The sequence below is a fragment of the Phyllobates terribilis genome, unplaced genomic scaffold (genome assembly GCF_046119375.1).
Source record: "Phyllobates terribilis strain yellow unplaced genomic scaffold, ASM4611937v1 Scaffold_4__5_contigs__length_816908805, whole genome shotgun sequence".
NCBI classification, from domain to species: domain Eukaryota; kingdom Metazoa; phylum Chordata; class Amphibia; order Anura; family Dendrobatidae; genus Phyllobates; species Phyllobates terribilis.
In genome coordinates, this window is record NW_027362764.1 from 585,739,379 (window position 1) to 585,754,537 (window position 15,159).

The 15,159-nt window shown below is 40.5% G+C and overlaps 1 protein-coding gene across 3 annotated transcripts in view; it reads right to left on the bottom strand.

The window, feature by feature from the left end:
• Window positions 1-15,159, bottom strand: part of ZNF521 (zinc finger protein 521) — a 477,609-nt gene that overhangs the window by 57,728 nt on the left and 404,722 nt on the right. For all 3 annotated transcript variants that reach the window (XM_073679187.1, XM_073679189.1, XM_073679190.1), the window contains one exon: window positions 8,994-9,109. In XM_073679187.1, coding sequence (XP_073535288.1) covers window positions 8,994-9,109 — 116 coding nt within the window. The remainder of the gene's footprint in view (window positions 1-8,993; window positions 9,110-15,159) is intronic.

Below are 15,159 nucleotides of genomic sequence, written 5' to 3' on the forward strand. Positions count from 1 at the left end.
ATGTTATTAATGACAATTCAAGACTGTAGCAATAATAACAAACAGAAATAAGAGACTTTCGAATTGGTTTGTTTATGCAAGTCACATCCAGAGGAATGGGGCAGTTGCAGAAAGTCCTACAATGGGTCAGCCACCTGTGAACTTATCCTTAAAGGCAAATTTACTGTCCCACTCTATTCTACGGCCTAGCTAAATAAACAGAACAACCCCAACCCTGGTGTCTTGCAGATATGAATACATAGATAACAATTATATTATCTTGTACACACTTATTAAAGGCGTTGTCCTGGACTTTAAAGGGGTTTTCCCATGAATGAAAGTCTATTTTAATCTATAGATCTTGGAATAATAACGTCCACAATTGGATGTGTTGAAATAAAATGTTCTTGTGCTGAGATAATCTTATAAATGTTCCCCTGAGTAATGGCTGGGTCTGACCGTACAGGAACATGGTCTGATCATACCACAGCGCCTGGGCAGGGAAGCAAGCAAAAGAGTATACAGACATTACAGCACGGGATCGCAGCTGATTCTTTCCTGTGAGGTAAAACATTTCACTGCCTGTTTTTAAACAATGTTTTACTTCAAAGAAAGAATCAGCTTCAATCCCCTTCTGAAATATCTGTATACTGTTTTGCTTCCTCCCCTGCCCAGGAGATGTGGTATGTTCTGTACACGGTCAGACACAGTCATTGATTAAAATTAACTTTTGTTCATGGAAAAACCCCTTTACATTGATGACCTATCCTCGGGATAGGTCATAAATGTCTGATCGGTTAGGATACGACCCTTGGCACCCCCAGCCAATCAACTGTTCTCGGCAGCTGGAACAACACAATAGGCAATGCAAATCAATAGGGGGTGGATGTGCAGTACTTGGCCGCAGCCACTATTCAGTCAACAGAGCTGTGCTGTGCATCTCCATAACTGAGCAGTTTGGGCTGCCGCCAACACCGGTAACAGCTGATCGGGGGGGTACCAAGTGTCGCACCCCCACTGATCAGACTTTGATGATCTATCCTAAGGATAGGCCATCAATGTTAAAGTTCCAGACAACCCCTTTAAAAGCCAGGCTATTCCCATTGACAGTAGACAGTTGTTTAAGTAGGGTTTTACCATTAAATATGTTATTTCAAGGCCAGATAGTTTTTAAAGAAATGTGAATGTTCTGTCGTCTGTGAAAGTCCACATTCTTCCCTCCCACAATCCGTGTAATGGCAGAGCCCGTTCGCTTCTTTGCAGACGTTTAAAATTACATGGTTTTAAAGGATTATTTCACCCCTTCTATTCAGAGGAAGCTTAAAACCTTCATTTTATTTTCTTGTTCTAAATGACGACACCGCAAGCATTGCCTTTAAGCACAATTCATCTTCCCTGCAACATTTCAGCCTTTTAGAGGGAACTCAGCGTTCTCCTTCTCTTTCTGGCTTGCTTCCTCCTAAACTCTGGAGCCCTACTAGGTGTAGCTTCAGGGCAGAAAGGATGTGACATGCTGTGCCGAGCTGCAAATACTCCAATAAAAGATAGCTCTGTGAATTCCTTGTATGTTCAGGTTGAGACTAGTGCTGCCTGATTGAACAAACTCAATCAAGAGAGGACAATCAATATTTCTCAAGATACGCAGCGGTCGACGGCTTCATTCAGATGTCCAAATTATCAAATGTGCGGCTACATCTGGTTACTGCTCAAATTAAATATTTTCGTTTTGAGCTAATAAAAATGTTCTCGTTGCTTCTGCGTCATTTGCCATTCTCAATCTGTGCTTCCATGGCACAATGTGCTGAAGGGAATGTAGGATTTGTGGTGTTCAAACAAGCAAGGCACGAATCTACGTACTGTGAGGGCAACAGGGGATTAGCATCTGTAGCAGTCCCGAGGTGGTCACATAAAGCAGCTGCACTGAAATGCCAAGTGTCTAATTTTCAGGGAGTCACAGATTTTTTTCTAAGGTTTATGTTAGATCTTTTCAATATTTCAGTAGTACAGTACTAGTAAGGCTGTGCTGATGTCTGCATCAGAGACTCCGTCACACATGGAGCTCTGTTTTTCCCGTCAAAACTACATAAACCTAGGCAGAACGCAATGTACCCCATTATAAGTCACTGGGGTTCATTGGGTAGTTTTGTTATCCGTCGTTTGATGGATATGGCACTATATCTGTTATAAATTTACACAGTACTGCAAATGTAAACAAAGCCTAGTGCATTCTTCTTAGGTTATATCTTAAAGGGGTTGTCCAGCCTTAGGCTACAAGTCTGCAGTCACTCTATGTGACTGCAGACTTGTGAATCCTCACATCGAGAGTTGTGCGCTGTAAGGATTCTCCAGTATCGGAGCCAGGAGCAGGCGGGCGCGTGACCATAAGTATGTGATTGGCACATACTATTGGTCTATCTAGTCTGCATGTACAGTACAGACCAAAAGTTTGGACACACCTTCTCATTTAAAGATTTTTCTGTATTTTCATGACTATGAAAATTGTACATTCACACTGAAGGCATCAAAACTATGAATTAACACATGTGGAATTATATACTTAACAAAAAAGTGTGAAACAACTGAAAATATGTCTTATATTCTAGGTTCTTCAAAGAAGCCACCTTTTGCTTTGATGACTGCTTTGCACACTCTTGGCATTCTCTTGATGAGCTTCAAGAGGTAGTCACCGGAAATGGTCTTCCAACAATCTTGAAGGAGTTCCCAGAGATGCTTAGCACTTGTTGGCCCTTTTGCCTTCACTCTGCGGTCCAGCCCACCCCAAACCATCTCGACTGGGTTCAGGTCTGGTGACTGTGGAGGCCAGGTCATCTGGTGTAACACCCCATCACTCACCTTCTTGGTCAAATAGCCCTTACACAGCCTGGAGGTGTGTTTGGGGTCATTGTCCTGTTGAAAAATAAATGATGGTCCAACTAAACGCAAATCGGATGGAATAGCATGCCGCTGCAAGATGCTGTGGTAGCCATGCTGGTTCAGTATGCCTTCAATTTTGAATAAATCCCCAACAATGTCACCAGCAAAGCACCCCCACACCATCACACCTCCTCCTCCATGCTTCACGGTGGGAACCAGGCATGTAGAGGCCATCCGCTCACCTTTTCTGCGTTACACAAAGACACGGTGGTTGGATCCAAAGATCTCAAATTTGGACTCATCAGACCAAATCACAGATTTCCACTGGTCTAATGTTCATTCCTTGTGTTCTTTAGCCCAAAAAGTCTCTTCTGCTTGTTGCCTGTCCTTAGCAGTGGTTTCCTAGCAGCTATTTTACCATGAAGGCCTGCTGCACAAAGTCTCCTCTTAACAGTTGTTGTAGAGATGTGTCTGCTGCTAGAACACTGTGTGGCATTGACCTGGTCTCTAATCTGAGCTGCTGTTAACCTGCGATTTCTGAGGCTGGTGACTCGGATAAACTTATCCTCAGAAGCAGAGGTGACTCTTGGTCTTCCTTTCCTGGGGTGGTCCTCATGTGAGGCAGTTTCTTTGTAGCGCTTGATGGTTTTTGCAACTGCACTTGGGGACACTTTCAAAGTTTTACCAATTTTTCGGACTGACTGACCTTCATTTCTTAAAGTTAGGATGGCCACTCGTTTTTCTTTACTTAGCTGCTTTTTTCTTGCCATAATACAAATTCTAACAGTCTCTTCAGTAGGACTATCAGCAATGTATCCACCAGACTTCTGCACACAACAACTGATGGTCCCAACCCCATTTGTAAGGCAACAAATCCCACTTATTAAACCTGACAGGGCACATCTGTGAAGTGAAAACCATTTCTGGTGACTACCTCTTGAAGCTCATCAAGAGAATGCCAAGAGTGTGCAAAGCAGTCATCAAAGCAAAAGGTGGCTACTTTGAAGAACCTAGAATATAAGACATATTTTCAGTTGTTTCACACTTTTTTGTTAAGTATATAATTCCACATGTGTTAATTCATAGTTTTGATGCCTTCAGTGTGAATGTACAATTTTCATAGTCATGAAAATACAGAAAAATCCTTAAATGAGAAGGTGTGTCCAAACTTTTGGTCTGTACTGTATGTGCCGACAAAAAGGACGCAGCATCGCTCAAAGTAACTGTATTCAGCGAGGCTCTACACAATTTATTCGTAATGGAAAATCACACAGTTGGGTTACACGACCACCCGCTCCAGGCGTCGGTGAACCTTCACAGTGTGTGGTGTGCATGATGTGAGGACTCACAAGTCTGCAGTCACATAGAGTAACTGCAGATTTGTAACCTCAGGCCGGACAGCCATTCAAGCATCAGTAAAGTCGGCCTTTCATTGTATTTGTTTTTGCTTAATTCAGAAGTACATTTGAGCACATAAAACTTTAGTATAGTTTCTTAAGGAAAATTGGCATTTTTGTCACCCTTCAGAATATTGCAGTTCTGTATATTTTAGCCAGCAGTCTGTCAATGTTCAGAAACCTCCAGAGTCCACATAAAATATCCCTCAGATTCATCATTTGCGTTTTTTTAAGCCACTTTCCCTTTATGTCTTGTTTTATTCCCTGACGTTTATTGCACCAAATTCATCAAAATGGCGCACGCGATTCATGAATTTGGCGCAAAGTCAGAAATTACCTTTTTTTCAGTCACTTTGATTTTTACCACTTTTGGTGCGAAATGTTATTTTCAAAAAGGTACAAAAGATGCGACTTTTTTAATTAAGTGCAGAAAATCACTCCAGATGAAGACTGGAGCGGAGTTGAGCCAAATGTTGCAACTTTTTAAAAATTTGCAATTGATGAATCTGGGAAAAACGGAATGCCTAGACTGCCAAAAAACTGAAAAAATAAAAAAAACAGGTGAGGACATATGAAATAGACTTAAAAAAGGCTCAAATAGAATAGTGAATTGGGTGCAAACAAAAAAACATGCGCAAAACATAAAACAAAAAAACAGACGAAAAGGAAATAATCAATCTGGACCGTAGTATATCACAATAAAAAGAAGTCAAAAGAAAAATGCCTTAAAACATTCTCTCTCTCTCATTATTCTGGCATTTGGCAAATATCAAAATTTATGGTAATCCTAATTCACCTAAAACGGGAAAGGATTATTCTGATTTCATGTCAGATATTGAGAAAAACATGCATATGTGTCTTTTTATATAGTGTATGTAAACTTCTGGTTTCAACTGTATGTAGCTGGAGTTTCTCACAAGGTCATTTAGTGAATCAGTATGATGGTGACAGAGAAAGAAAATAATTGGGGAGTGGGGAAGGGTAAACATCGAGAAAGGGCTCATGGAGACAACTGTTTAAAGGGGACCAGTGATATCCATGGTTTTGACGGATCACACTCATAGTCATGTTATTCTATGCGGTCGTGCACATGTCTGACTTTTTCTTTGGTCCGAGGTAAAAAATTGGAGCATGCGCGATTTGCCTCCGAAAATTGGATGGCACATGTCTATGTGTCTGTGAAAAAATTCGGAACGCAAATTCAGTCCGATTTTCACAGAATGACTACATGGTGAAGGTGGAAAAACTTTTTTTTTCTCTCCATCTCTGAGAAAATCAGATCCCACTCAAAATCAGAGTCTGATTAGCATAAACGGACAGGTTTTCTAGGATGGAGAGAAAACAGTCATCTGCACATGCCCAAAGGGTGCACATTACTGCTCTGACATCCCATCCATATGCATCTGAAATAAATCAGCACACAACGTTAAGGAGGACTAATTTGCAAGTGGTCAGTTTTTGCTTTTATTTCATCCTCTTAGTAAAGATCATAAAAATTGGCACTAGATAAAAACACTCATCTCTCTGGAACTGTCTGTTTGGCGGATTTAAAAAAAACAAAACAATGGAATACTCAGGGAACAATGGGAATAAAATAACAGCAAAAGCTAGACATTTTTTAGCTGGTGACAGATCCTCTTTGACTCTTTGACTATGCAACTGCTTGCATAAAACTACATATTACTAACTGCATTCATGACTCTCGCCTTCCTCAGCATTGTATGCTGTATTTCACAGGAGATGAATGCGATTACTGGATCTATAATAAAAAATGACAACTCTGAAAAATCTCTTATTTTAGCCTACAACTGCCTACAATGTCGTATACCAGCATGACCTAAACCGCTGCCATAAATAGCCCTGTTACAGGTCCATGGTAAAGGGGATTTTCCCATCAAAGATTCTGTTTCCCGTATTGATTGCTATATAATACTCTGTACATACATGTCTGTACGTGTATACAAGCTGAGCCAAATGTACCGTTACAGAAACAGCAACAACTTAAAATTCCACTAAGTTATACAGGGTAACAAAATAGCAGAAAGCAAATAAAAAATGAAACGACACACTGAACTACAGTAGTTTTTTTTTATTATAGCTAAGACCCTGCAGGAAAAATAGAGGGAAAAATAACGGTTTATTACAGATTTTGACACATTGGCTGATCGAATCCTCCACAAAACACGGAGGCTGGCTATAAAGCCATCACTTCTACTCATCATAGAGCCGTGTTCGCAAAGTTCTGTCTCACTGATAACCTCAAATTACCTCCGGACCATAATAAACTCACAGTAGAAAAGTGTATAATGTACTTTGTATCAGCTGGGATGGATGGAAGACAAATTAAATAGAAAGGCAAGGTGAAATGAAACAGCAAAGAAATTGTAGCTTATGATGCTATGTCTGTGAATATCCCAGACTTACTGAAAAGGAACCCCACTGACTACAATTGAACTTAAACAGGCATCGGACTATTATTTCAGCTTTTAAAGTGGTACAGCCTCAAATACTGCTCTAGACGATTCCTAGAAACATTATACTAGAAATGATGTTGGATTTTACAAGTGTAGTATTGGTTATTACAGCTTTGGACGTTCACCGCTCATATATACACCTAACCAGCTATTACAATGCATATATTACACTTACTATCAGGCATATTGTATCATCTATACTATGCCAAAAAGGTGAAAAGCCATCTGGATAATACATTTTAGTATAACTCTACCCATAATAGAACTTGCATGACCCTAGTAGCAGCCAACGCTACTACGCTATTCTACTGCTTTGATATTTTCTGTATAAGAAGGGTCAGCGAACCAAAGACCTCTCTCTATTGTTGACTTTTATTGTAGGCAGATTATTATGTTATTATTATTATTATTTTTTCCAGATTTGCTTTCAGGAATTATAGGGATCTGACTCCAGGCCTTTGGTGATCGGCAGTACCATAAGGCTTACATGGCCCTCCACTACAATACAGAGATGGTGATATCCATACACATGTGGTACTGTCGCTAGTCCTGTGCATCAGAATGGGCTGAGCTGAAGTACTAGCCACAGACAAATGCGTATGGACATTAAAGGGGTCGGTTCAACATGTTTAACAGTTAAAATGGCAAAAAGCCTGTTACAAATAAGCAAAAATGTAATCCTGTTATTAAAAATCCTCTCCAGTCTCAAGAACATTGTTTTTTTTTTTTTTACAGAATAGCTTACTGCTCATTGCCTAAGTTATCGACCTCCTCTGCAGTCTCTCAGTGGAGGCCAGTCTTTTTGACAAGGAGCACAACGCTGGAAAACTCTTTGACCTAGGTCTTGCAGACACTATTCTGAAGCTGGCCAGATTGCTGGATGCACTTCTCCACAAAGCATCATCGGAAAGAGCACAAGGTGGACAGCGGCACAGCAGTACCATTGGCCCCAACTGTCAATCATCAGGAATGCACCGCCTTCAGCAAGCAGGAAGCCAGAGGCAAGAAAGCGGTGCACTCCTGAAGATTGATCTTGAGAAAACCCCTTTAATGTGTCAGGTGCATCAGTGAAAGAGAGGCAGTGCAGCCATTTCTTTCAAATAATCAGGCAGGTTTGCTTATGATAGGCCACATGAGTTTAATATCCTAGGATGACTATAAATAGGTTGTAGACTACTTTTTTCTTTAAAAATGGATCCATGATGGTCACAAAATAAGAACAAACATTTATTAACCTAATGGACCACCATGTCACCCACCTGTCACTTTCTCTTTGGGCAGGGGACATCATATGACCACTGCAACCTATCAGCAGCCATTGATAGGCTGCAACAGTCACATACCATCCAAGTGGGAAGAGGCAGTCTCTTAGCCGTCTCTACTGTCAATCACAGAAAAGGAAACAAGAAGACTGCAAGTGTACCAAGGAGCAGCGGGAACCCGGTAGGTGAGTATATGTGTTTCATTTAATTTTAAGGCTACCATGGGTCAAGTTTTTAAATAAAAAAAAGTTGTCAACCACTCCTGAGAGCAGCAGATTTCCTCCTCAGCCCTACATCTAAACCTACACATACTAAGGTACAAATCTGGAACATTTATTAAACTAGTAATATATCAGTGAGCAGCTACTCAGCAATTTAGGGATTGTAATTAATAATGATCTTTGGAACAACCTTATAGAATTACAATCATAACAAAAACAGATGCTTCTCACATTGTGGGATCCTGCACTTGACACTTGGACTAAATCAACTCAAATTAGACAATAACAGTGCGTGGATAGTCTACACTGATAATCAGCACCAATAATCTACTGATAATAGTCATCATTACTGGGGATGAGCGACCCGTGGAAGTTCAGGTTCTGTTACCTGTCTCGAACTTTGGAAAACTGTACCTGAACTTGAACCACAACCCGAACCCCATTGAAAACAATGGAGATCCTAACTTTGGGTCTGGGTAAGAAAAAAAAAATCTCTCTCTGCAATAGATTTCCCCAAGAACTCCGATCATTGCAACAGACTTCCGGGGAAAGTCCATATTAGAGGTTTAGCACCGGACACTAACTGTCCGATACGAACGCCGAACTTTTAAGTTCGGGTTCACTCATCTGTAATCATTACCATACTATATAATGAAAAAAAAAAAGATTTTTTTTCCAGTTCCCATAACCAGCTGAGATTGTTCTATGCCAGGTAGTGATTACAGTTCAGAACACAGATGATAATATAGATAACATAGATTTGCATTGCTCATCTCAATACATTACCTGCAGCTCAGTCTGAAAAAAGAATTTCTGTGGGCATTGTGTGCAGTCATAGATCTTGTCTTCTTGTCCGTGAGCCGAAAAAATATGCTGTTGCAGCTTGTTTGCTTGGACGAATACTAGAAGAGAGAAATAGCCATTGATATAGTATACACATAATAATTTGGTATGATTTCAATGACTCAGGCTGAACCGTAAAATTTGATAACTTTTATTATCATTTTGAATCTGATGCTCATGTGATATATGTTCATAGTGGTTCTAAGTGCTATCTTGCCAGGCCACCAAGGAACAAACTCCCAGGAGTTAACAAGCCGTGTCCTATCAGTTCTGCAAGATGTGGAGCTATGCCACTAGGTGATCCAGCATAACTGGCTATAGAGTGTGGTTAATAGTGGTGGCAATAAGTAGCAATGTTGTTGAAAAGGCCTTCTAATGTGCTTCTTCTTTTCTAGAAATGCCCATGTCAGCCAACAGAAAGCAGAATGAGGAGCCATCACCTTTACAGTAGGAATTAGCAAAATTCTCAAAGACGTTCTGAACAAATTAACATATTTCAGCCATAATCGCCAATGCTTTGAGATACATACATTTTAAGGGTTCCCAAGGAGTAAAAAAAAATATTGAGGGGTTCCACCATGGTAATAGGGTTGGGGATAAGTGAACTTTATATTACTGCAGCACCAGATAAAAGGCTTCCATAATTTTAAGAATAACGGCTCAAGCACACGACCGATTATATTGGACAAGTGCTATCCGTGGTTTTCATCATCCATGATATTCTATGGGGCTGTGCACATGTAAACCGGAGACATGTCTGACTTTGATTCAAGTGTCGGAGCAAAATTGACAATGCAAGTCTATAGGTCAGTGAAAAACATCGAACCACACTGGGATGACATTCAAGTGCAGTCTGATTTTCATGGACTGAAAGACTAGAGAAGGTGGAGAAACTTTATTTTTCTCTCCACTTCTGAAAAAAACTGATGCCTGTCACGACACAGCTGTCGGGTGACTAGGGATCAGGGGCTCCTACCCTGACCCTAACACTAGGGGACGCCCTAGCTCGCCCTATTCCCCAGGATACCTCTGAAGGTGAGGAAGCTAAGGCCTCCGCCCTCACCCTAACTCCTGAGTTAGCCCTCTGCTTGTTCTCCTCCCCCACCCGGGGAAGAGGGGCACTAATGTGCACCGAAGTACACCCACCCGACAAACAAGTCAACACGGACAGGGATAAACAGAAAACTCCAGGCACACAAAATATTCTCTCACATATAACAGAGGGAATGCCCTGGGGTGTGTAGATAGGGGGAATAAACCAAAATGGAGAAGGATAAGGAATAACCACGCATACAAGCCAGGCAACAGTCACAAGTTATTCCTCCCAAACTCCTTCTCCTAGAACTCCTCACTCTCCTTAGCCATGCAGCAAATGCTAGCTCTGACAAGGACTTAGTATCAGAGCCCAAGTTATAAAAGGAAAGGGAGTGGCTAACCGAGCTCAGCTGTGAGCACAGGGATATCCAACATGGCCGCTTAACCCCTGTTCTGATGGAAGAAATAAATACATTTAAAATGACAGAGAAGTGCTTCTTCTTGGAGTTGGAGCAGGAGCCCTCCAGCGCTGAGGTCTCCTGGCTCCAACCTGTCGCGGTAACCCCGTGACAATGCAACTCTGATCAGAGTCTAATCAGCATAATTGGACCGTTTTTCTCGGATGGAGAGAAAACGGTCATGTGCACGAGAGCCCTAAGCCATAGCCTGAATTTATGTCTACTCATCCCCAACTCATAGTATTTTGCCAGGAAATCTCCTGAAGACCTCAGTCACAATAGTCCAAAAGGACTCTCTTAACAAGCTAAAAAAATAGACTTCCAAGGTTAAGGGTATCAATCAGGGTGGCCAACTTAAATCTTTATTTTTTTCTGGACAGCTTATCAAAAACTCACGGACAGACAATATTTTTTTACGGACACATTGGAAAACCATAATAAATCTTTATGATTATTAGTGATCCTTGTCTACAGGCCATGATTCTGATTCTGACGACATTAGCTGCATGCACTATAATAATCTGTATAAGTTTCTGCAGCTTCAAAGAAATCACAGAAGCCTTAAGTTTTTTTTACAGGTCAAAAAAGTGTCCTATTTTTACAGACTGTCCTGGAATTTCTGGACGGTTGGCAACCCTGGTACCAATATCTAAAATACTTACGGAAATTTCGTTTCATTTGCATTGATCACTATGGTAGGTCCATTTAAAATTCAGGATCATGTTTATATTCTCTGCATAAGGCGCCAAAAAATGTCTACATCAGTAAACATGAGAACAATTACAGAAAAAAAAGTAAAAAAAAAATGTATCCTCTAGAGATACTCCAGGGCAGGGGTAGTAAAATGGGAAATCACTGGGTTCTCTTTGGATACATTCAGATCAACTAAGCTTACACGGAGAATGCAAGGGTTTCAATAATACAAACATGTTCAATTTTAATGACTACAAAACAAGGCCCTAAGAATGTGTAACAGTTTACCTGGGAGACATGCTATTAATAATTAAATTGTATATGCCAGAGGCAGAATTTGGGTTGGCAGCACTGACTTCTGATGGATGTTTGGTGCACTGTGACCTAAAAAAAAAAGTTTGTGTGTAGAATATGTATAGTTGCAGGCAGGGAGAAAATTGATGAAGGATGCTGGCATTTGACTCTGACTCCAGTTTATACATCACAACAGAGAAAATGAGGATATTTCTTGGTGACTCATACATTTTAATCACATTTCCTCATTAGACTAGAACCACTGATCACATAAGAAAATGAACATAATTATTTATTCTATTAAGATGAGTAAGATGAGACTCAACCTGAGGAGCAATAAACTAAAAGTCAATCTGGAGCTCAACACAGTTCTCTAAACTCTATCAAACTGTCAAAAAAGTTTTATGTTGTTTTTTTTTTCCAATCTGTGAATAGACTGTGCAGGATTCGTCTGGCTTAGGAGCTTATACATATGCTACAAAAACACAGACCAAGGCCAGGGTCACACCAGCGTATTTTCTCTCATCCGAGAGAATCGGGCCTATTATGCCAATCACACTTTGATCAGAGTTTGATCATAATGTGATCGAATTTTATCGGATATGGAGAAGATGGAAAAAAAAATGTCTCCATCTTCTCCATTTTGTCAGTCGATGCAAATCAGACTGCACTCAGAGGTCATCCGAATGCAGTTTTCCACGGACTCACTGACTTGCATGGCCAACTGTGATCTTCGATATCGGATGCAAAACATGCATGCTGCGATTTTCTGTATTCTCAGAATCAGTCGTCTGTATACTGTTGCTCTTTTGTTGTAGTATCACCAAACTTCCAAAATGCCCTGTTAGGACACACTAAAAGTTGTAGCTTAAAGGGGTCTTCCCCTACTTTTAAATCTTTACTGAAAGAACCTAGAGTGGGGTAATAAAAAAAAAATGCTATACTCACCTCTTGGAGCAGTGCCGCTCCTCCACACTCACAGCTGTGCCACCCGCCGGTCAGCTGCCATCAACATCTGGTGAGGGCGTCACATAACCGGCACAAACATTCTATCCTACCTGACTGATGGTTGGATGAAATGTGACGGCTGAAGCCCATCGATTGCTGTTGACTGACTACAGTGGTCACGAGGCCCCGCTGAAAAGTTAGGCTAGCAGAGTGGTGGACACAGCAGCAAGTGAAGAGGAGCGGTGGCGGTCCAGGAGGTGAGTGTAGCATGTTTGTTTTTTTACCCTACCCAGGGCCTATTCATGTAATCTATTAAATTAGGTTAAACCCTAGTTAGAAGTTTATCCTATTACTATTTAGGGAATCTGTCAGGAGCTTCAGGTTCAAAAAGTGTAGCAGCACACAGTGTGTGCCAAGATGTATGCAAACATTGAATATATGAACTTTAAATAGCATTACATCTAAATAAACTGTACTAGTGCTTGTACAGTTTATATATTCAATGTTTGCATAAATCTTGGCGCACACTGTGTGCTGCTACACTTTTTGGCATGTATATCTTGCAATCACATTTATTTATTGGTGATACGTAGCTTGCACCTGTTCACATTTGCTTCATTGTGTTTGGAGATGCTGGTTAGTTTTTGTTTCTTTAGATCAGGGGTCTCAAACATGTGGCCCGAGGGCAGCGTGCGGCCCCTGAGGCTGCTTCATGCGGCCCGCATGCACCGGAGCTCCCGTGATGATCATGGTAGAATTGGGGAAATTACTATAAGATGGGGACATCACTATAAGAGGTTGGTCAGAATTATTATATGGTGCTGATTTTAAGACAAAATTACTGTTTGTGGCCAATTAGAGTGCACAAAAAGGAAATGAAAATTGCAAAAGTGTAAAAAAAAATTCAAAATAAAGAATGAATTTTTTTTTACAAATGCTGTTTCATGTATAAACTAAAGTAAACAAAAAAAAGTGCACTTATTTTTTTATCTCCAAACTCGTAATGACCCAAGTTATAAAACTATACAATGACCCATAAGATGAATGCCATTTAAAAGAATAAAATAAAAAACAAACCGAAAATGTTCAAAAAAATCATCAATAGGTGTATAGAAAAAATATGCCATCACTAAAAAAAGTAATCTTGTCCAGAAAAGAATGCTGCCCTTAAATTCACATAGTTTCTATGTGCGGTCCATATACCCAGCCTAGTTTGAGACCCCTGCTTTATATCATACATTTGGAGGTGGTAATTGCCTGCTTAGTTGGCTGAGCACTTCTCTCATCGGATGGAACACTGAAGTAAAAGTATGTCTTCCCTTTTTCGTCCATGTATAACGGATAGACTATAAGGTTATGTTCACATGTGGCATTTTTTAATCACTTTTGCTGCATATTTTTTGCAGCACATCATGTGTGTTACATACACAGCGTTTTACAGTGCCAACAATATCAATGAGATTTCTGAAATCTTACGCACACGTTTTTTTTACACACATACTTGGAGCCGTATTGCAGCATGTCAATTGTTTCATCGTGTTTTCAGCCCTTTGCAGCGTTTTTACCGCCATTGAAAGCAATGACAAACTGCAAAAACACTTCTAAAACGCTAGATAACCTTTATACAGCATTTTAAGTGTATTTGCAGTAATTTTGTAGTACAAAGACGCTTGTCTTTACAGTCAACTTTTTTTGTTAAACTAACTGCATTAACATGTACTGAAGACAAAATCACACATGAAAACACCTCCCCCACCTAAAAAAAACAACAAAAAAACGCACCAGAAACATAAAATACAACAAATTTATATGCTTTTTCTACACATCATTATTCATTTTTTAATTTCAGTCAACTTTTCATAAAAAACCTGCCATACGCGTACATAAGGAATAACACTTATTCTGGCCATTATGACTTGATGCCTGTATTTTTTAACCTTTTTCCTGCTCTCTCATTTTTAGTTTTCTATGAGCTGGTGGGTGGAGATGAACTAATATGATGTCTCCTGCACAGCAATAAAAGGATTTCAGTTCCTTCTTCTCTAATTATAAAATGTTGAGAAGGTGCAGCAGCATCATGGACGAGATTATACAGTAGTATTGAGCTGTGTGGCTGTAAATCCAGCTCTGGGAAAGGCTAAATCACTCACTAACTGCAGCACAAAATACCTGTCTCTGCCTTAGGTCTCCTTCACATGTCCGTTTTGTATGTCTGCATACGGCCCGTTTTTAAAAAGCTGCAAATATGGACATAAACACACCCATTGTATTCAATGGGTGTGCGCACATGGTTTGTCACACAGACCTTGTGTCTGTGTGAAAAACCCACAGATATGTCAGTTTTTTTTGAGCAGCACACATAAAATGTGTGCTGCACATATGCACACTGATGACACACAGATGACATCCGTGTGTCATCAATGTGATATGTACCGGCGCCTGGGAATCAGCGGTACTGTTCGCGCTGATCCCCGCCGCGGCTGCTGGAAGCAGCTCTCATCATTGTCCCCTGCTTGCGCTGAGATCAGTTCATCGTCCAGATGGCACTTCATTGTCCTGGCTCGCAGTGAACTGCTCGTGGGAATGCACCTTCAGTAATCCATCCTAGGCTATTAATATCAGCCCGCAGCGGTCTGCCTAGCCTTTGCTGGTTATTAATTATAGGGGAGCCCCACGTCATT